This window comes from Panthera uncia (assembly GCF_023721935.1).
Source record: "Panthera uncia isolate 11264 chromosome A3 unlocalized genomic scaffold, Puncia_PCG_1.0 HiC_scaffold_11, whole genome shotgun sequence".
In the NCBI taxonomy this organism is placed as follows: domain Eukaryota; kingdom Metazoa; phylum Chordata; class Mammalia; order Carnivora; family Felidae; genus Panthera; species Panthera uncia.
In genome coordinates this window covers 59,098,465-59,119,464 of record NW_026057578.1, presented here as the reverse complement: position 1 = coordinate 59,119,464, position 21,000 = coordinate 59,098,465, and the positions used below count along the sequence as shown (strand labels likewise).

Sequence of the window (21,000 nt, the reverse complement as noted above, 5' to 3'; positions counted from 1 at the left end):
CTGTATTCTGTGGAGCACACTTTGGAAAAAAGATGATTATAACGCCATCTTCAAGACAGGCATAACAACAGCAAAGAGTGACATTTTGCATACCTGAAATGTTCTAAATTTATCTGATTAAGAATTTGGGAATCTGCTAAAAGTTGATAGACACATGGAAATCACATGAAGAATTTTGGGTGGATACAACCTGGTTTTGAAGACAGGAGGCCACATGGGAAGATGGCTTGCCAGAGGGAGCCAATCTTGCCACCCCTCACTATATTTCAGACATCCCCTAGGAAATTCAATGCTGTGCGTAAGAATTCAACCAGGACATGGAACTTCAAAAACTTGCCCTTCAAGAAATAAAGTCCCTCTGGCCAGGAAACAAAAGGAAGTGAGAGGGAAGATTGCCAGTTTCAGGAACTAAAAACTCTATTTCTTGTAAAAATAAACAAACAAAAGAAAACAAAAAACCCCAAACAAACAAAACTAACAAAAATGATTCAGTTTAAAGAAGATGGTGTGATAGACTGAACTGTGTCTCCTTCTAACACTCAATACCTCAGAATGTGACTATAATTAGAGACAGGAACTTGAAAGAGGTAATTGCAGTAATAAGGTCATATACAAGTGGGTCCTAATCCAGCATGACTGGTGTCCCTGTAAGAAAAGGTTAGGACACAGACGCATGAAGAAAAAAGACCATGTGACAACACAGGGAGAAGATGGTCAGTCTACAAGCCAAGGAGAGAGGTCTCAGAAAAAAACCACCCTGCTGACAACTCAATCTTGGACTTCTAGCCCCCAGAATCCTGAGAAAATAAGTTTCTGTTACTTAAGCCATGCAGTCTGTGGTATCTTGTTATGGTAGCCTTAGCAAACTAATAGAGATGGCTAATAAAAAAAGCTTAAACTCCTTTTTTTTTTTTTTTTTTTCCCTAAGTAGGCTTCAAATCCAGCATGGAGCCTAACAAAGGGCTTGAACTTATGACCCTGAGATCAAGACCTGAGCTGAGATCAAGAGTCTGACACTTCCCCTAGAGACATTTCTTAGAAAGAGGTATCTATCTACTGGGGCGCCTGGGTGGCTCAGTCGGTTAAGCATCTGACCCTTGATTTCAGCTCAGATCATGATCTTACGGTTCATGGTTTTGAGCCCCACCAGAATTGTCCTACACACAAAAAAAATTAGATCTATTCCAGGCCTCAAAAGGGCAACTGTTTTTCAGTTATAATTATATTTGATGATTTGTCTATGGAAAGATTTTTACATGCTAGGATTGTTAGCCACACAGTAACCACACAAAAATATAAAATAACTAAACATTCTGGCCCTTAGCAGAGAAAGGTGGAGATGGACATTTTACTTCAACCTCTGAGTTAACAAAACATAACACTTCATCTTTAGGCTTTACTCTTCCTAATATGATTTGTACATTTTCTACTTTTCTTACTAAACTCAGAAACCTGTCACAAGTGCAGCAGTATAATTTTATAAATAGGGGTATCGATTCTCAAACTTTGTATTTGGCCTAGAAGTACACAATTTCAATTATGATTTATTTAAGGGGCGAAACGTCAATTTCATCATATTTAAAATGACTTCTTAGCATCCCCTGATCTTGTCACTTGAGAAATACTTAAACTAAAAGATGTGAGAAACAGAAGTAAAAGGTAACATGCAGGTCCTGGTAAGGGATTACTCATTGCAGAATTTCAAATTCTAGTTTTCATGGCACTCAATCATGGATAAAAAAATATATAATCATGTTTTGGAAAAGAATTATGTTCCAAAACTATGAAAAGCACTAATAAATGTTTACAATAAATGAAAGTTAAAAAGCACAGATCTGTATTTACCTGGTAGATTACTAACTAGCTGACCTCTGATAAAATCATCTACTTCTTCTGGTTTTAGGTGGTACTGCCCATCTGGTTTTGCTTTTCTAGTTGCCATTCTAGCAAGAAGAATATTAGAACCTATAAAGTTAAAAAAAAATGTTCAAGAAATATTCATAATTATTTTTAAATTTCTTAAAAAGACATCTACAGACAAATTACCTATCCAATTTCTTTCAAAAACAATGAAAAACAAATTTCAATTCTGATCATTACAAACACAGTACAAAACTGGCAGAATTCTGTTAAGTATGACAGATTATAATCCACATGGTTATTGGATAGGTTATTGGATATTCCCTTTGTTCCCAACTGAGTGTCATTTCAACACCTCCTACCCCTGGTAAAGGAACAGAAAAAATAGTCCTAATCTTATGATTGGAAGTTTACAGGCACTGAAGGCAATGATCAGAAATCAGATCATCCCACCAACCAATGCATCCAGGCTAGGCAGGGAAAAAAAGCCAAAGGAGTGCTATTGGAAGGGGGGTTATGGGGGCAGGGAGAGACGGGGGAAGGGAACCCAAGGAACCCGAAGTCTCACTGTATAATCAGAACATGTGCAGGATAGGGGCACTTGTACCCCAATGTTTATAGCAGCACTCTCAACAATAGCCAAATTATGGAAAGAGCCTAAATGCCCATCAACTGACAAATGGATAAAGAAGATGTGGTTTATATATACAATGGAATACTACTTGGCAATGAGAAAGAATAAAATATAGCCATTTGTAGCAATGTGGATGGAACTGGAGAGTGTTATGCTAAGTGAAATAAGTAAGGCAGAGAAAGACAGATACCACATGTTTTAAGTCATATGTGGATCCTGAGAAACTTAACAAAGAACCATGGGGGAGGAGAAGGGGAAAAAACAAAAAGTTACAGAGAGGGAGGGAGGCAAACCATAAGAGACTCTTAAATACTGAGAACAAACTGAGGGTTGATGGAGGTGGGGGAGAAGGGAAAGTGGGTGATGGACATTGAAGAGGGCACCTGTTGGGATGAGCACTGGGTGTTGTATGGAAACCAATTTGACAACAAACTATATTTAATTAAAAAAAAAAAATGTGCAGGAGAAATTGAGGGTATGAGCATCTTGAAAACAAAGACAGATAGTGACAGTGAGGTCCCAGGTGTGGTATGGACATGGAGAAGTAATGCAGAGCAGAGGAAAAGGCTACCAGGGACAGAGATGGTATCAGGGGTCTGTGAGAGGAGGGTGTCAGGTAAATTGCTATGTAAATAATAAAATCTCCAGAATTTATGGAAGACTTATAAAAAGGACATGCCCGGTCTTACGGAAGACTTATATAACAACTATGGGTTTTCCTAGGGTAGATATGTAGATATTCATTAAGAGAAAAAGTTCTGCAAAGTCATACTAAAACAATAAAAGTGGTGAGTTGTGGAAAGGGGGCTGAGGAATGGAAGTATCATGTGGGATTTTTGTTTTAATTATGTGCTTAAACTTAAAAGAATGTACTGTACTCATATTGTCACACCTGTAAATTAGAAAGAAGTACAAGTTAAAACAAACAACAAAACCCATGCCAGATACTGGAATACAGAAAATAAGCCCTAAATGAATATTGAGAAGGATCTGCGGGCCAAACATGGGAGGATAAAGGTAGGCCAGCTAGTAACAGGAAGAATGCTATGAATGTATTAATCATGTTTTTTATTTTCTGTATCTTATGATACCATGTTCTGACACCTTTAAAATCTTGCTGGCTGGGGAGAGGGCTAGCTGGTTCCTAAGGACAGCAAACAGCTGTCATATCAACACCTATCAACATCTCTCATATGCAAGCCAGCCACCCCCAACCATCTCATCAAGCTCACACACAAAAACAGTGTTTTCCTCCCCTAAATCATCCCAGGGCCAAGGTACCAGGAGACTAGAGATCTCCACATATAGCCCTAAAACCACAGGATTATCCACAGTAGCCAATTCAAGGCTGTTTGCTCTGCTCTGTCCAGCTTTTCCCACAGAAACCCCAATATAGGCTCTGGCCTAGGATTTCCTCTCACCCTGCTTCTGCCTCCTGACCAAAACTGGGGGCTTCTCCATGTGGCCCTGTGTGGTGTGGCATGCCCTCTCCTCCTCTCAGGAAGTATTAAAAAAGAGTATGTGTTTTTTAACACACATGTAAGAAAGAAAGTGTTTTTAAAGAGTATGTTTACAAATACTGAATTCAATTCTCCCCATTTTTTGAAAAACTAAAATATTCCAACTTGTTTATATGAAAGATATCATTATCAATCACTGACTTGCGTTTCTAACACTTTTATCTCACGTATTACATAAATATGAGTGATACTAAGAACAGTTTTAGAAGTCAGGGCCTATGTGGTATGATAAAAAAAAAAAAACACCAAAATCTAAAAAAAAAAAAAAAAAAATCACTCTTAAATATTAAACGATATTCAATGATCACAAAACAATACTTTGAGTAAAATGAATCATATGAGATAAGCTGTACACTAACCAATTCCAACAGAGGCAGCACATTTGGTCTGGTCTTTGATTTCCATGCGGACAGCATTTGCAAATTCATCAGGAGTAAGTCTGGTCTCTGCAAGGATCTCAGTGATGTCTACCAGTGCTTCATCACAACTCACAGCTTCGATGTTATGTGTGTAGCTATCAACAAAAGAGCAAAGGCAGTGAACCAGACGCAGCCTGTCATCTAGTAGACACTAATGTTGCACCAAGTCCAGCCTTCCTACGGCAACTTTCTTCACATTTCCTAATAAGACTTAAAATGCTAAACAGTATTAGCATTTTAATTAAACTGACCCAAGTACCATTTAGTCACCTAACTTTTAACTGTAAAACGAATTAGTATTTTCTCATTTCCTATAACTACCAAAAATACAACAGAAATTATTATTCCAGTTTCTCTATACTGTAAAACTCTGAACATCTAAAAATTAGTGGGTGAATTAGAACTGTCAGAACATCTAAAATATTTTCAAACATGGTTTATCAGAATCCCAAACTGACAGAAAAATTACACAAATCAAATTAAGTAACTGATGATTTCCTAAACAAAAACACCATAATTAAATACTTTTCCTTGTAGCAGACCTGGGATAGGGATATAGGATAGGATATAAAGGATATAAAGGTCAATCACCCCAAATACCTGTCTAAAAGAACACAGATGACATTCCCTGAACGTAGAAATACTTTGGGTTTTGGTTATGATCTACACAAAGGCCTTGTTTTAATTAGCTACAGGAGAGGAAAACAAAAGCAGAGTTGTCATGTGGCTCCAAAGCTAATCAAATATGTGGACCACAAATGTAAGGCAACTGGAAAGGCCTCGAGGTCAAAAATGTGTCTTTAATAATCTACATGGTAAGGTATACTATGCCTCATCTCACCCACATCTTACTGCAGGTTACAAATCAGGTTAATGAATATTGAATATCTGTATTCATTTAAGAAATGAGTGTTTTGTTTACACTTAAATAAAGGTAAGAGCAGAAGGGTGCACCTGATATGAAGAATTTTGCTTCAGAGTGAAAGCTAACTTGAAACATGGAGAATATGAAGCCGAGGCAGGATTTCCAAAGAGTGAAAGGAGAACACCACTGAATTTTTTCCCATAGCAAAGCCACATGTCACTGACAATGTCTGCACAAACTAAAATTATCTCAGGACTAGTATGTGTCATGGCTCTCTCTCAAATCCTCCTGATGTGAGATTCAGGCTGACAGTTGCTTGAATGCCTTGATACTCAAAACACAGTTGTACCACTACCCAGCTCAGTCATCCATTCTCAGCCCTTATTTGGATGCTTCTATTGACTCCAGCTCTGGAACAGGATTTAAAAACTTGGTAACACCAACATTCCCATATGTGGGATCTTAAGGACAGCTGTGATTATAAATGGCTTATCATTCAGCACTCAGACCCACAAACTAATGCCAGATACCATCATCTGTTCCTTTTATTTTCTCTCTCTTGATCAAAGAGATTGTATCTCATTCCTCTCTGTAGGACCAGCACCATCAACAACTGTTTGCATTTAATAGATAATAAATAGATATTCAAAATAATGCATAACAAAGGAGAGGAAGAGGTGAAGACAGAGGTACAAGAAGGATCTCTTAGAACATTAATATACTCCAAAGGTCAACAGACCTTGGCCTACTGTCCAGATAGTTTTGGTAAATCGATAAGACAGCCATGCCCATTCACTAATACTTCTGTCTGTGGCTGCTTTCACAGTTGAGGAGCTGGGACAGACCTTTTCTAGCCCTTTATAGAAAAAAATATGCTGACTGCTGCTTCAGACCATACATGGCCTGCAATATATTTATTTTAAATTTTGAGTTTTGAATTAATATTAAATATACCTACACTATAACTAAAAATTAACCTCCTTTTCTCAAGCCAACTAATCAACCACCCTGAAACTATACTAAAAACTTAAAAACTAACTTTTGGCATACCTAATGATTTTAGAAGATAAATGGTTTTAGAGTCTCCACTTGTTAACCCATTTATCTAATCATAAACGAAACTATAATTAGGTTAAAAAATGCCAATCTTTCATCTGTCTGGGTTCCAAGGGAAGAAAACGAAAGCCACTGAACTAAAGTTATGCAGGCAGAGAACCCGTTTATACCTATATCAGGAAGCACCTGAACAGTTTGAGCAGTGCAAACATGTCCCTTAAGATTGAGCTACTGATTACTGGAATTGCTGAGGAATGGGACACTGAAAGAGGTTAAGAGTCTGGCAAATATGACCCTGCCAGCCCTAAAGAAAGCTGGATTCTCTTCATTATTAAATATAAGAAGTGGGGCGCCTGGGTGGCGCAGTCGGTTAAGCGTCCGACTTCAGCCAGGTCACGATCTCGCGGTCCGTGAGTTCGAGCCCCGCGTCAGGCTCTGGGCTGATGGCTCGGAGCCTGGAGCCTGTTTCCGATTCTGTGTCTCCCTCTCTCTCTGCCCCTCCCCCGTTCATGCTCTGTCTCTCTCTGTCCCAAAAATAAATAAAAAACGTTGAAAAAAAAAATTAAATATAAGAAGTAAAAGAACAGACATGAAAGTGACTGTGGTATATGCTGTACCTTGCCAATGTTTCATACATTGTTCGCGCAACTTCCTTATATGCATGAAAATCATATGGAACAGCTTGAAGATTAGGACAAAGTTGTTTAGCTTGCCCAAAAAACATTCCATTCTTAATGCCAACTTGTCTAGAGAAAGAATAAAACACAATGAATGTTATACTAGGAATAACTTTCAAATGCAAAATCAAATATCAAATGTTGACAGTATGTCCCCATGCCAGTAATATATACTTTTCGTTTAACTCAATTCTCATTAGGGATAAACAACAAGCATTAAGAAAAATTCAAGTTTGTTTCCCCCCCAAAGGAAAAATGCACAATTGACTGATTAGTGTAAATGACATGTGTAAATGTGCCAAAATATGTTATTAAAAGACCAGGTTTGGCTCTTGTCTGTATCTGAAGATTTCTCCTAAGACTCAGACCTCTGGCCCCTTTGCAGAGATGCCAGCATGCCATATGCTGGTGATATCACAACCACCACAGAGCAGGAATGTGCTGTCAAAAAGAGGTTTTCTTCCCCTAACACATGGCACGGTTTGGCCAGGGTTCATCCCCCAAAGACAAAGAATATAAACGAAAGAACTACACAAAACAGTGCTATGTGACAAACAGACAAAATGTACTCATCCTATTACCACCCAATTCCCAATTGACCAATTCCATGCTCCTGAAGTGGCTCCACAGTGGTTGAGATGCCAACAGCATTGTATATGGTAGGACATCACTCTGGGCAGGAGCCAGGGTTCCAGAACTTTGAGGGACCTAATTGAAAATGGTAAATTTTAAATCTTTTGCGTGTCTCAATGCCCCACATTACCTTTGATATTTGGAGCATTCAGCACAAAACTGTAATTATGGAATTATATATAATTAGTAAAATTCCATTTTACCACTCTGTAATGAAACCAAGAAAAAATACTAAAATAAAAACACAAGCAAAATAATAAGCACTGTTTCACCAGATTACATACTCCTGTGTAAATACATCAGTTATTCTATACATTTTTTCAATAAATATTTACTAAGTGCTTACTCAGTATGGTAGTGTGCCCTGTTTTGAGAAACAATATACAAATACTAGGCTTCAGTTACTCAGAAATCTCTGGCACCCTCCCCATCTCACACCACCGAAAGCCAAGAAGGAAAAGAATCCTCCAAGTTACTCAGAAGTAAATGCAAAATCATATGCATTTCTGATGGACACAAAAACAGTAATAAATTATCTGACTTCAAAGCTCCTAGTAGACAAGAAGTATCTAATAGGAAGGAAAAATGACAGTAAAAGAAGTGCTGACTGACAAACAATATGGCAACGAAAATTTTTTCATTCATTCAACAAAAATTTATGTCTGAGGTATTTTGCGAGGTGATAGGTAAAACATGGTAAACAAAACAGACCCCATGACGTTCACAAGGATTACCCTTCCTACTACACTCACCCACCAAATAATAGATCGTAGTCAATGGACCTTGTTTAGTAAAGCAAGGACGTGTGTGTGTGTGTGTGTAAAAGTTTTGAAGTCTATATACAAACACATACAGTTTAAGATATTTTCAATAATGCTACATGTGTAGGTTCAGCATGCAAAAGCTAAGCTTACAAATTAAAGGTAATTATTCATTGTTGAAAGAATGTGTTACATAACTGCTATATACTATATTCTTATATTTACAATAATTGTATTTTCCTATTTTTTCACTTATTCAAAAATTTTCAGGGATATGTTACTTATTAGCAAAACAAAAGACATCTATTTATGTACTTGTGCACATATACATCTTGGAGAGAAATGTTTAGGAGCCACTAAACACTAGGGAAGTTACAAACAAAAAAGGAAAACCTAAGGGAACCTAAGAGGGTTCCCATAACTAAGGGAAGGAAGCAAAATTCTCTTGAGTTGGTAGTTGGGAAAGTGGATTTGTTTCATATAAAATAAATGAGTAAAGGCAAATACAAAACATTATAAAGTGACCCTTCACTACAGTGGCTTATCTATTCCTGTCAACTAGATCCCACAGAGAATAAACTACCAATACTTTATCAGTGTGTGCCACAAAAATTGTTTATTTGCAGGTTTACACTGCACATGTATGTCACTGCCCATTCAATGTGCTAATAGGTATCCACATCACTATAAGAACAGTAAAGCGTCCTTACAAAAGTGCATGAAAACAGAGATTTAAAAATGATTGATCTTAAAAAATATGTGATTCTCGGACATTCATAGATCACTTCCTATTCATCCATGTATCTACCTTCTCACTTATGTATAAATCTTGCTCTTTCTGTTAAGTATGAGTAAAACTACTAACAGTAATGTATATTCTAGCCTTCGTATATACATTCTACCTTTCCATAATTTCTACCCTCATGTGTACATACCATCCTTTCCTGACCTCATTATTAGTCTGTGTCTTTTGGAAACTCAACAATGGATAAAACTGGGAGGCCCATCCCTATATCCAGTCCCTACTCCAACCCTAAAAACATTTCTCTGATGCAAATGTGAGAAATTTTTAACAAATCTTCTCACCTAAGGAAAATATAATTATTGGACAAGAAAAGGGTATCCAAGAATTGTTTTCTAGAGACTTTCTATCAACAGCTTTCTACAAAAGGAAAATCACAATAAGAGATAAAACTCCACTCTTATGGGTTTTTCTTCCCCCAACTTATACTCAAATTCATTTTCATCACTTATGTTTCTCCTTAAACAATTACCACCTCACTGGCTTGCTGCATAGTATTTGGACCATATTATCGTAACACAATTATTCTGTAATACATTCAGCTTGACAATCACTATCTTTGATGCAATAACGACTGCAACATCCAAACACCAAAAGAAGCGTAGAGCTCCTAGAGCTCCTCCTACAGCTGTGGCTACTTGTGTCCAAAGCCATCAGCAACAGGAAACACTTTTACCCCCGAGGCAGCCTTGCTACCCTCTGACCAGCACTCAGCTTGGGGTGCTGAATGAGAAGAGACACCCTTCAGCAGCAATACAGAGAGGGTGGGGCTTTCACTTCAGCCCTGAGCAAAACTCAAACACCGAGAGAGTATTCCTGAGCTTCCCCATGCCCTCCACATGTGAACACAACTGTCCAGACACCAGAGGCACAAGTCATCATCCAACAACTCAGTGGGGAAAAAAGCTAGACTTACTGAGCACAACACAAAATCAGCTTTAAACTGCCTGGCTTAATAAAAATATAACAATCCAGAATGCATTTGTATCTGACTTATCATTTTTATTAAAGTAAATTTTCAACTCTTGGGCTGCATTATCAACAATGAAAAGGTTAAAACGTAATTCTGTCAATAAGAAAGGCAAAGTCAGTCTAGGAGTAAAAGTTTCACAGGTCATAATTGGGAAGTAATTTAAAATATTTTATAATTACGTATGTTTGATTTCAAAGTTTTCTTAAGTATCCTTTTTATAAAATAACTGGCAAGATTTTAAACTATTTCAGTTAGATGATGTTGAAATATCTTTTGTTCCTATTAGACTTGCTTGAACAACCCCAACTTTTAATTAGGACTGAAAAATGTTACATATATCAAATCATTATGCTATACACCTGAAACTAATATAACGTTACATGCCAATTATATCTCAATAAAAAAGAAAAGTATGAATGACAAAGGCATAAGTAAAAAAGACTGAAAAATATAACTGATGTAGGACTCTTTGTTTTTATAATTGTTAAATACTTTAACGCTTGCCAACAATATGTAAATGTTATAAAGGTAGAAAGTGTCAGTTATCAGGAAAGAAAAAAAGAGGCAGCTCTTTCAAATTAATCAATTCATTATTACTCCTTCTAGTTTTAAATGATTTAAGTGTGAGGAACACATACATAATGTCTATTTCTTCCTGTACTAACAGAGCCCATTGTAATGAGAGTTTAAGGTTACTGTAAGATAAAGACCTACACACAAAGTTGGTACTAACAAGTTGACAACAGTCTGCAATTTTAAGTGAGGAGATTATTGAGTATGCCAATACGCATTTACTTGTAATTTAATAGACAATCAAGTTTTAACAAAAAATTTTAAGAAAATATTATGTATTACGAGTTTTAAATTGCAAGGGACTTTTCTTAACTATAAAAAGGAGTGATCAGAATAGATGAATAGTAAAAAATATCTAATTCTTTAATTCTATCCTTCAAAAGACAATGGTCTGAAAGTGGCAATGCCCAATTTCTTTTGGTTTCCACTGTAGGACCTACCGATTCATCAGGAAAGTAAGGTATTTATTTAAAGTTATCTAGCATTTGTGAAAGGAAAAAAGGAACTGAAGGGACTAAGCCTTGAAATATTTCTTTCCATAACATGTAATACAGGGATGACTGGCACGTCTGAATCCACTTCAAAAGAGTCTGTAAAAATGATGAACTATCCGTAAGTATTACAATAGACTTAATTTCCACATACCTGGCTTCGTAACTACAAGAGGCAATTTCAGCCTTTGACAAAACAGAATCAATCCCATTTGCTTGTGCAGAATCTTGATTCTCCCACATTGATGAATCTGGTATCTTTGCTTTAAAAATAATAAAATTTAATGATTATACATTGGAAACTCATTTTCCTTAACTTTCATTCAAGAAATGTATTTTCCATTCCTTTCATATATAAATGCATAGCAAATTCCAAATAGTTATATCCACTGGTATTGGTCTCCTTACTTAATAAAAGAAAACTTATAGCTCTAAAATGGTTTGTTTCCATTTATACTTCATCAGCGGTCAGACAAAAATGTGTAATAAACTGAAAGTGTTCACTTTAGTAAAGATTTTGAGTTTTTTAGTTTTTTTTCTTTTTTACACAATATATCAAAAGATAAATATAAAACATTCTTCAACAGTCTCTTGAGATGAAAAGGATGAAAAGTTATCAGGAAGATGAATCCCTCTTTTAGCCTTGAAAGGATTATACAGCTCTCTGTAATGGGAAACTTAAGTTAATGGAAAATACACATTTCTCTGAATGTTCTTTGCTATTTCCTAAATAAACTACCTCCAAAGCTTAAAGCTACTGAACAACATGCTCAACAAACACCAATTTCCTGTAAGTCATTCGATCCAATTCAGTAGGTCGCATACCAGAAAGAGGTTTCATCCTAAATTTAAGGTTTTTCTTTTGAACACACATCGGGTAAAAGAGCTTCACAACACTGCCCACCTTTCAGTAAGTTCTACTCAATGGCTTAACAATGCATGTGCAATTAAAAACATTCAGGTGTGATCAGAATACCAATTGCTTTACAGAATACAACTCTAGCCTAAACAGTACCACTCACTAGTATCTTTTAATATCCAAACTCAATTTACAGCTTCACACAAGATTATAAAAGCACCTATCAGCAGAGTACTGACTGCACGCCATTTTACCTCCTTTAGTACCTTTAGCTTCACTAGCAACTGAGAAAGATTAAAACACAACTTCAGTTCCTGGTCTCTTGGGATATTAAGTTCCAAGACTATGTTTTAAAAACATATATTCTTGAAACACAATCTCAGCCATAGTTCTAGTATTATGAACAAAAATACCAGTAGTTAGTAAAACAAGCCAAGATATACCACTTCAATTAATTCTAGACAAACCTATTTTGAGTATAATATATAACTAGCAAACCCAGGATTTCTCTTCTGTTTATTTCAGAGACACAATGTTCCATGAAAAATCAGCCAAGTTAAAGCACCCCCAGGAACACATGGCAAAGTATCTGGCTTTATGGGCCAAAATAAGTCTTCCTGATTTGACTCCAGAAACTGTCAACATCTTTTACCCAACTATGCAACCCACGTAAGTATTTCTGGATTCCGGCACCCAAACACACAAAGCATAAACCCAAATCAAACTGAAAGCACTGGTATCTTAATGGGCTCAAATCCCACTTGCCTCAAAAATTAAAACAGCAGAGTATAAAATTTAAGCTATGATTTCTGATATATTATGATACACATATGCTATACTATGATACATTAAAAACAGAGTGCAGAGCAGACTTCCCCATTTTTCTGAAGCATCTTAGAAGGCTAAATATTATCAGCTTTCATAGTCCATTATTCTAAGCTGAAAATCTTTAGGAAATTTCAGGATTGTCAGTATCATAGTTCAAGAGAGGCTGCCACTGAACCAACAACAACAACAAAGAAAGCTGAAGCCTGAAGAGCCACAACCAGCTGCCTTTCACAGGTATAACCATGATTACGTATGCCTTGAAAGTTGGGGAGTTAGGTGACTTCTATTTGAAAGTCTAGTTAAATAATCTACGATACTTGTCTGGAAAATCACAGGAAAGTCATGCTGGAGGTGAGAACAGTGTCTGTGCTCCCTGTGCTCCCAATGCCCTGCCTGAGAGGCAGCACCTCGGGTTTCTCTTCACTGGGCTGGCTGACCTTTTCCACAGTGCAGCAGAGTGCAGGGATCCCTCCACGAGCGCAGTGAGTTGCTTCAAGGGAGATTCAGGGAAATTCAGGGACACACTGTCCTCACTGGAGGGCAAAGTAGAGAACTGCTCATCAAAACTTGACAAACTAGACGGGCACATGGAGAATGTGGAGGAACGGTTGGAGAAATCAGAGGCCGGGACCCAAGTCTGTGAAAAAGAAATCGCTGAGAATAAATCTATGACTAAAACGATTTTAAAAACTGTTGTTCTTTAGAATGAACACTGAAGTTGTTGAAGGGGTAAGAAAACATCTGCATCCTGGAATCCAGGAAAGGGTAAAAGGCCCCAACCACAAAATCTTGAGTATAAATGGATTCCAAATAATAAGGTCCCCTCAATGAGAAGCGTCACTGCTGAGTACTGTTCAGGAAGCAGCTTCCAAAGGAAGTCATGGATGGAAAGCCCTTGGTTATGCTGGTGTATTTAGACAAAGAGTTTTTTAATATGACGAATAAGAAACTAAAGTTTCTATCTATAAAAGGCTAAAGATGCTATTTGTTCTACTACTTTGCCTAGATGTACAAGCTGAAAAATCAGAACTGATTTTTTTGTTTTAAAAGCTACTGTGCAGAAGCCAAAGATTCTAATTCCTAAATTGATCCTCGATATTTTAAAATTTGATGTCATGTCTTATAAGGACACAGAGAAAGAAAGATCAGGGAGTAACAAGGAAAGAAGAGCAAAGGCACTGAAAAAACAAGTTCTAAGTACAAGGTTAGGTGCAACCAAACTTTAAGAACAATCTGTTCATTTTATGTTACAAATATTGTGGTAAGCTCCTAATGGGTCAAAGGCTTAGGACATAAAAGTGAATGACATCAAGTTAAAGAAAGAATATAAAATGCAAAGTATTATATTCACCTGTTCTAGCGACAGAAAAACTAGTTTTGACAGTTTTCAATGTCAAGTGAAATTTCAATATTTCTCTTAATATTTACCTTCCAATTTCCTACCACATGTAGAGGTGGAGGGGATGTGAATTATAAAAGGTCATTACAGTGTTATGAAAATCCAGTGGCTAAACTGACGAAGATAATTAAGTAAGCAACAACTGTATTCTGTTAATAAACTGTGTGTGGTCAGATCACTTGTGAAGGAAGGAAAGATGTAAGAGGACTAGTTCTCTGCTACTCCTAAGGGATGTGTGCTTGACAAGGCCAAACTTCCAAGCAGAGACTGCTGAAATACAGATGTGTGTAGCAAACACAAGATTCTACCCACCAGAGAAACTGAGTACTGCATAACTGACAGACATTACTGAACGGTATGTCCATGGTATTTTTTCTTCTTTCAACGCTCATTCAGTAAGTTTTTCACTGACTGCCCAATGTGACAAGTATGCATTTCCTTAAGCTACTTGTTTTCTAGAAACCAACCTAGCACAAAACCATACTACCAATACTTAAGAAACTACCCATATTGCCACATACCACAATACAACTAAATCTTAAGCTCAATACTGACTACTTCAAGATCTATTCATGACACACAAAATGTTGGAATGTCAAAAATCTCTTAAAAGATTTAAATAACCAAGAGAAAGGAAATCTGGAAAATACAGGTACACATGAAGCATAAAGTTCTATCTCTAGTTATTGTCTTTTGTATTCATACCATGTAAACAGATAATCACAACCAATAAAAAGACTGTAATTCAAAAAAACTCCTCAGATATGCCCAGTGGCTTTCCTTCTGCCTTAATTTCTATGAGATCATTTCTAAAATAATCCCAAATTCTTATAACTGAAAACTAGGAACCTGAAATAATCAGGATGAAATTTAACTGCTTGCCTTCCATTCCCCTGTATATTTCTGACTACTTTCTGATTAATATTCTTCTGGAAAATTAATTTTTAAAAACTTTTGGCTTTGCAGACATTCAAGAGGAAACTGATCAATGACAAAGAATTTAATTTCTAATCAAATATTTCTCAGGGAATTTACTCAGGGGGGAAAAACAGACATAAAAATGTTAATAATACTGTGATCAGTATAATTTATGATTTTTATTTATTAATAGCAAAAAATTCAAAAGCCAGTGAGGCAAGAAAATGTTCAAACAGGTTCAACAAAGATATGGGGAATGATTCCTAGTATTTATCTTCTTATTCCAATAAATAAAGTCCTACTATTTCTTATTCCACAGCCTCACACAAATCTTTAGTGTCTTTACTGTTGATCAGTGACCAAACAACTAGTAATCAACTTGAGTCTAGAGACCACCACAAAATGATGTCCATGATTTTATTTTTATCCCAATCTAAATATACACAAAGCAAACTAATCACACCCTATAAAACATTCTTTTCTATCCCAGGAAAATATCATCATCCAATTCAACAAAGCAGGACTATAAACCAGTCATTTGTATTGCATGCAGATTTTGCTTTAAGATGTCACTGACACCTTTAAAACCCTTGAATGAAAAAGCTAATTATTTCAACTCTTTCATTTCTGTAATGACAATACCAGCAGCAATATCCAGACGTCTTCAACAGGAGCATTATGACTTCAAAGAGAGCTCATTTGTACCTGCTTTGCCTTTCAGGATTTTATTCTGGTAATACTGCCACTCCAACTGGGGGTTAGCGCCAGGACGTAAAGGTGCCCTTCCTGTGCCTCTGTTACTTGTAACAGCCACTGGTTTTCCTGTGAGGAAAAAAAAATTATTTTTAAATCTAAATATAGGAATGTTAACATGGCAATATGTAAAGGAAACATTTTCAAAAGTTTTAAAAATATGACATATTTTCTTTAGCTTTAGACATTAATCCATAAGGAGCTAGTATCTTTAAACATTCTCAATCACCATACAAAAATCATCTAAGTTTCTCAACACCCTCCAAAAAGTAAACTATTTATGACAATATGATATATTTATTCAAGTTAAAACGCTATCACTTCCTTTCCCATGATTTTTGTTTGGTTTCTTACAGTAGAGAAGAGTCAACTCAGATCCTAGATTGAAACTGGAATGGTGGGAGAGGGTAAGAAAACCAACTACATCTGGACTTTTTATATTTCTCGTATCAGAAAAGTAAGGTAACATCCAATCTTTCAATTTTACAAGAGAAACATATATGCAAAGGGACCACAATCTGACCTACTATATAATAAACTTGAGAATACAGTCCCTCAGTTTCTGGTTTAGTTATAAAATCTTTCAGGTATCATTTCCTTCTGTATGCATTAAGTTACAAAAGAACTGTAACTTCTTAAAGCAATAGCATGCATCATTCATATATATGTTACTGAATGCATTTGTTGTGAGGATAAAAAATACTACCATCAGAGTGACTCATCAGGCTAAACTCAATTCTTTAAACATTCTAAACTCCCTTCAAAGCTGAAGCAGTAGCTATTCATGACACAAATAAAGCCCTGGTGTTAACCAGCAGTTTCTGTGCTTTCCTGAAAAAGAACAGACTCTCAGAAGAAAATGCTAATAGTTACATCTTTCAAGCACAGACAGAACTACTGAAAAATCCAGAATAAATGTTTTTAAAAGTATTGACTAACTCACAAATATCTGAAATTCCATTAAAACAAAGATGACAGCATATCTCAGCAATATTCATTAATGCAAAATTATTCTCAAACCAAAAAGTTGGAATGTGCGCTAGCATCATCAGAACAGTTAATCAAGTTATTTATCCAAGAGAAAGAAAGCGCATGGACCCAAACTGTGGAATATGCTACCATAAAATTTCTATTTAATAACCAAGTAATAGTAAATATGTAAAAATATAGAAAATGCCCAATGCAGGTACCAGTCTTATTAGTCTTAGATGAGATCTTTCAGCTGAAGAGGAGTATTCTTCCCTAAAAGACCTAACCTCCACAGGGAGAACAAAATGTTTCTAATTTCCCTTTATCTTTCTTGATAACTGAGTCAGAAAACTTGGAAGCAGGGATTTATTTTGCCCAGGAAAATAAAAATAATATTTCTTGAAGGTTTTATGATCCCTTAGAATATATATTTATAACAATATCAAGTTTTCTTAAAATATGAACAAGAATACAGACCTTTGAGATCTGGTCTATTTCGTATACCCACTGATACAAAGAAGCAATCCATATCAACATGCATTATACAGCTCTGATGCCTGGGTGAACTCAATACTGACATATTTCCTAGAAGGAAAAAGAAAATGTTCAAACCTGAAGCTAATTTTTAATATAAAAAAAAAAATCAGGTCTATTTAATTTTAAAAACTGTACTTTAAGTGCCTATAAGTTGAATGAAGTCTCAAAAAAATACAGTGTCTATTACAGAATATTTCAATCACTTCAAGCAAGGTCAAACGTCAGTTTCTTTGGCTCTAAACATAATCCAGAGATATAAATTTAGTTTGCAAACATAATTTGAAATCAATTATGAAGATAGCATGTTTTCCTAATCTATACTGTAAGAATTATTAAGTCTTTCATTCAAAGTATGTCTAAATACTTAGTTATTTCTGTGTGAATATTTTATTAAAATGTATAAAAGTACTTTCATATAGTTACGTGGAGCTAAGTAACTTTAGATGATCAGTATTCCATATGCAGTCTACAAATATTCCTTGATAAAAAAACAGTAAAAACTGCCAGTATAGAGTGCTTGGTAGGTGTCATGCACTGTTTTAAGAGGTTTACATGTATTTATTTAAAATTCTCAATATGATGAAATATATAATCTTATTAGGTCCATCTGATAGATTAATATTGTTATGTTAATGACTGTGTTATGCAGCCAGTAAGAAGAAGCCAAACTGGATTTCAACTCTAGGCAGTCTGATTTGAGCCCTGGAACCATCACATTGTTGCTCTAGATATAGTTAGAAAAAGTCTATAGAACAAATACCTACATATAAATCTGTAGGTAAATATATACAATTTTCCTCCTTTAGCCATTAAACACTATTAAAAATCAGCTCTGAAGCATATATGCCACTTTCAAGAAAAGGGTAGTGTCCTCCCCTAAGGACTCTGCCTTCTAATCACCCTGAGCTATGTATTTTGGTTTATCAGGGTTATTGTAACCAATCCAGCCACAACTAGAGCTTTGTTCTTTATCAGTTCCATCCTTAGACCTTTTAGTCCTTTAGAGACCTTTAGTCCTCTAAAATAATAGAATTCTTGGAAATAAGAACTCCAAGCTTGTAAAAAGTTCTAATCTCAGGGCACCTGGGTGGCTCAGTTGGTTAGGTGTCTGACTTAGGCTCAGGTCATGACCTCGTGGTTCATAAGTTCAAGCCCGGGTTGGGCTGCATCAGGTTCTGTGCTGACAGCTCAGAACCTGCTTTGGATTCTGTGTCTCCCTCTCTCTCTGCCCACCCCCCCACTCCCGCTCTGTCTCTCTCAAAAACTAAACGTTAAAATAAAAAAAAGTTCTAATCTCATAAAAAAGTTTTCTGTTGATAGGTTTAAGAATACTAGTACTCAAGGTGTTAAGTCTTCAGAATAAGCTTCCAAAACCTTACATTTTTACTCCCCAATGGTTCAGACTACTACATTTACCAAATTGTGACTGTGAAAGCAGTGTGAAAGCACCAAGTTCTCACTATGTGCAAGGCAACAAGCCTTTGTTCATGTTATCTTCCCTTAAGTTCAGAAGCCCACAAGGTGAGCACCATGGACCACCTATCACTCCACCGTGAAGGGGAAACTGAGACCCAGAGAGGTGAACTGGCCCATGGCCCTGCAGAGCCAGAATTTGGATTAAGGATACATTATTGAACTCAAGCCATGCACTTCCTTGCTATCCTCTGTATTATTAGAAAATAAATCTTAACAATTATAATTTTGCTGTATATAAATATTATATAAACATAATATAAACCCCAAATAACTGCTTTAAATATTCAAGTAGTACAGAATGCATATACCAAACACCTACTGAATGCTTTCATACAACATAAAAATTTATCATTTTATTCCATTCATGAAACTAATTCATAATAATTCTTTGCAGCTTTCAAAATTAAATGACCTTTACCATATGAGGCCAAGGGATGATGAATGGATAATCTAATACCTGTAACATTATTCTGAAATATCTCATAAGTAACACAAAGTATTTAGGACTACATCAAACACAACAAAACATAATAGAAAAAAACCCACAGGGAGAAGCTCTATCACTGTCTAGGGCAGAACCATGAGCTTCTCTCTGTACCTCAGTTTCCATAGCTATAAGTTAAAAGGTAATATGAGATAATCTGAGATATCTCTCTAAAAAAACAAAACAAAACCATATATTCTGTAAACAGTTATCTAAAACCTCAAACCAGAAACTAATTAGTAATGACTGCATAGAAATACAGTCTGTAATTGTTGGTTTTGTTTGCTTTTGAAGACAAGAAAAGTATTAAAAAACAAAATACAATTAACCCATCTACTATTATGTGAAAATACTTAATCTCACTACAAGTTTACCACTGTAATTACAGTAGCTATTAAGTCAGTTCTTTAATAATTTAAAAATCATTCAGATGCCAGCTTCTAGAATTAAGTTACTCTTACCAAACCAATTTATTCTTACAAGAATTTGAGCACTGGATAGAATTACATGTTATATTTTACACAGTTCAAAATTTCAACAACTGACAAGGTCTACATGAGGAATGAATGCTCAGAATCCCAACCTTGTTACTGTTTAAGTTACCTGAAAATATTCAGCTAGCCAACATTTAAATCTAAATTTGTAAAAAATATTTTAATAAGGAAGAAAGCTTTCTATAATCTGCTATACTTACTGTTAACTTACATGCCCCGATATTCCTAAAGACTTTGATAAGAGCTTAGTACTGATCAGAATACCAGTGACACCTTAAGAACAAAATGGTCAAGTACTATTGTTTCTTAAGAAAACAATGTTAGTAAGTATCTACCTGTGTCAGTTACAACAAGTGCAGACCTGCCTGTTTTCATTTTTTTTAACTTTTCCCTTCCTGGAAAGATACCACTACTTTGTCTTTGTAGGGTATTGACAAACTCAGTCAATTCACACTTCCACATTGATATGTGATGCAGTCTTGAGTGGGAGTAGAAGTCTGAAATAAAATTGCAATCTGAAGGTTTGGATGGCACTGAAGGTGCTGCCTTGCTAAGAGCAGGTACTGAAGTGCTTTTTGTGCTTGAAGGCCCCTGAACAGCGGAGTGGTGAGCACCATTTATTTTAGTGTTACTGTGCAAAGATGATAAGGAGAAGGAATGAGTTCTGTGTGGATTCCGCACAGCATCTGTGTTTCTAGTGCTCTGTTGCAACTGATGCAAAATGCAGTCTCTGAAGTCAGTGCTGCTCTTCTCAGCCTGCTCCTCCTCCTGGGCAAAGTCTGGAGAAAGCCTGCTGGCAACACTGTTGCCCATGGGCACCAAGCAATCCTGCATCTGTAAGGCACCATTAGAGCTAGGAGTATGTCCATTAAAAATTGCAGTGCTGTCTCTGTGATGCGGAATTCCGTTTTGTTTCCTTCCTGGAAGGATGTGCTCCAGCTCCGCAAAACTAAAATCATTATTGGCATCTTCTTCATTCCAACTGTTCATTCCATTGACTTTGACTTCATTTTCTGTCT

General features: G+C 36.0%; 1 protein-coding gene across 4 annotated transcripts in view; it reads right to left on the bottom strand.

The window, feature by feature from the left end:
• Positions 1 to 20,994, bottom strand: part of LOC125936203 (DNA repair protein REV1) — a 36,648-nt gene extending 15,654 nt beyond the window's left edge. The window contains exons 1-7 of one of the 4 annotated variants that reach the window (XM_049650181.1): positions 20,317 to 20,994; positions 17,468 to 17,575; positions 15,974 to 16,090; positions 11,419 to 11,527; positions 6,972 to 7,100; positions 4,374 to 4,528; positions 1,846 to 1,965 (exon numbers count right to left, since the gene is read on the bottom strand). In XM_049650181.1, coding sequence (XP_049506138.1) covers positions 1,846 to 1,965; positions 4,374 to 4,528; positions 6,972 to 7,100; positions 11,419 to 11,527; positions 15,974 to 16,090; positions 17,468 to 17,575; positions 20,317 to 20,971 — 1,393 coding nt within the window. In that variant the 5' untranslated portion in view covers positions 20,972 to 20,994. Of the gene's footprint in view, positions 1 to 1,845; positions 1,966 to 4,373; positions 4,529 to 6,971; positions 7,101 to 7,612; positions 7,695 to 11,418; positions 11,528 to 13,388; positions 13,589 to 15,973; positions 16,091 to 17,467; positions 17,576 to 20,316 lie in introns of those variants that run through there. The other 3 variants (XM_049650182.1, XM_049650183.1, XM_049650184.1) reach the window with 3 other exon arrangements.
• Between the last annotated feature and the right edge of the window lie 6 nt (positions 20,995 to 21,000).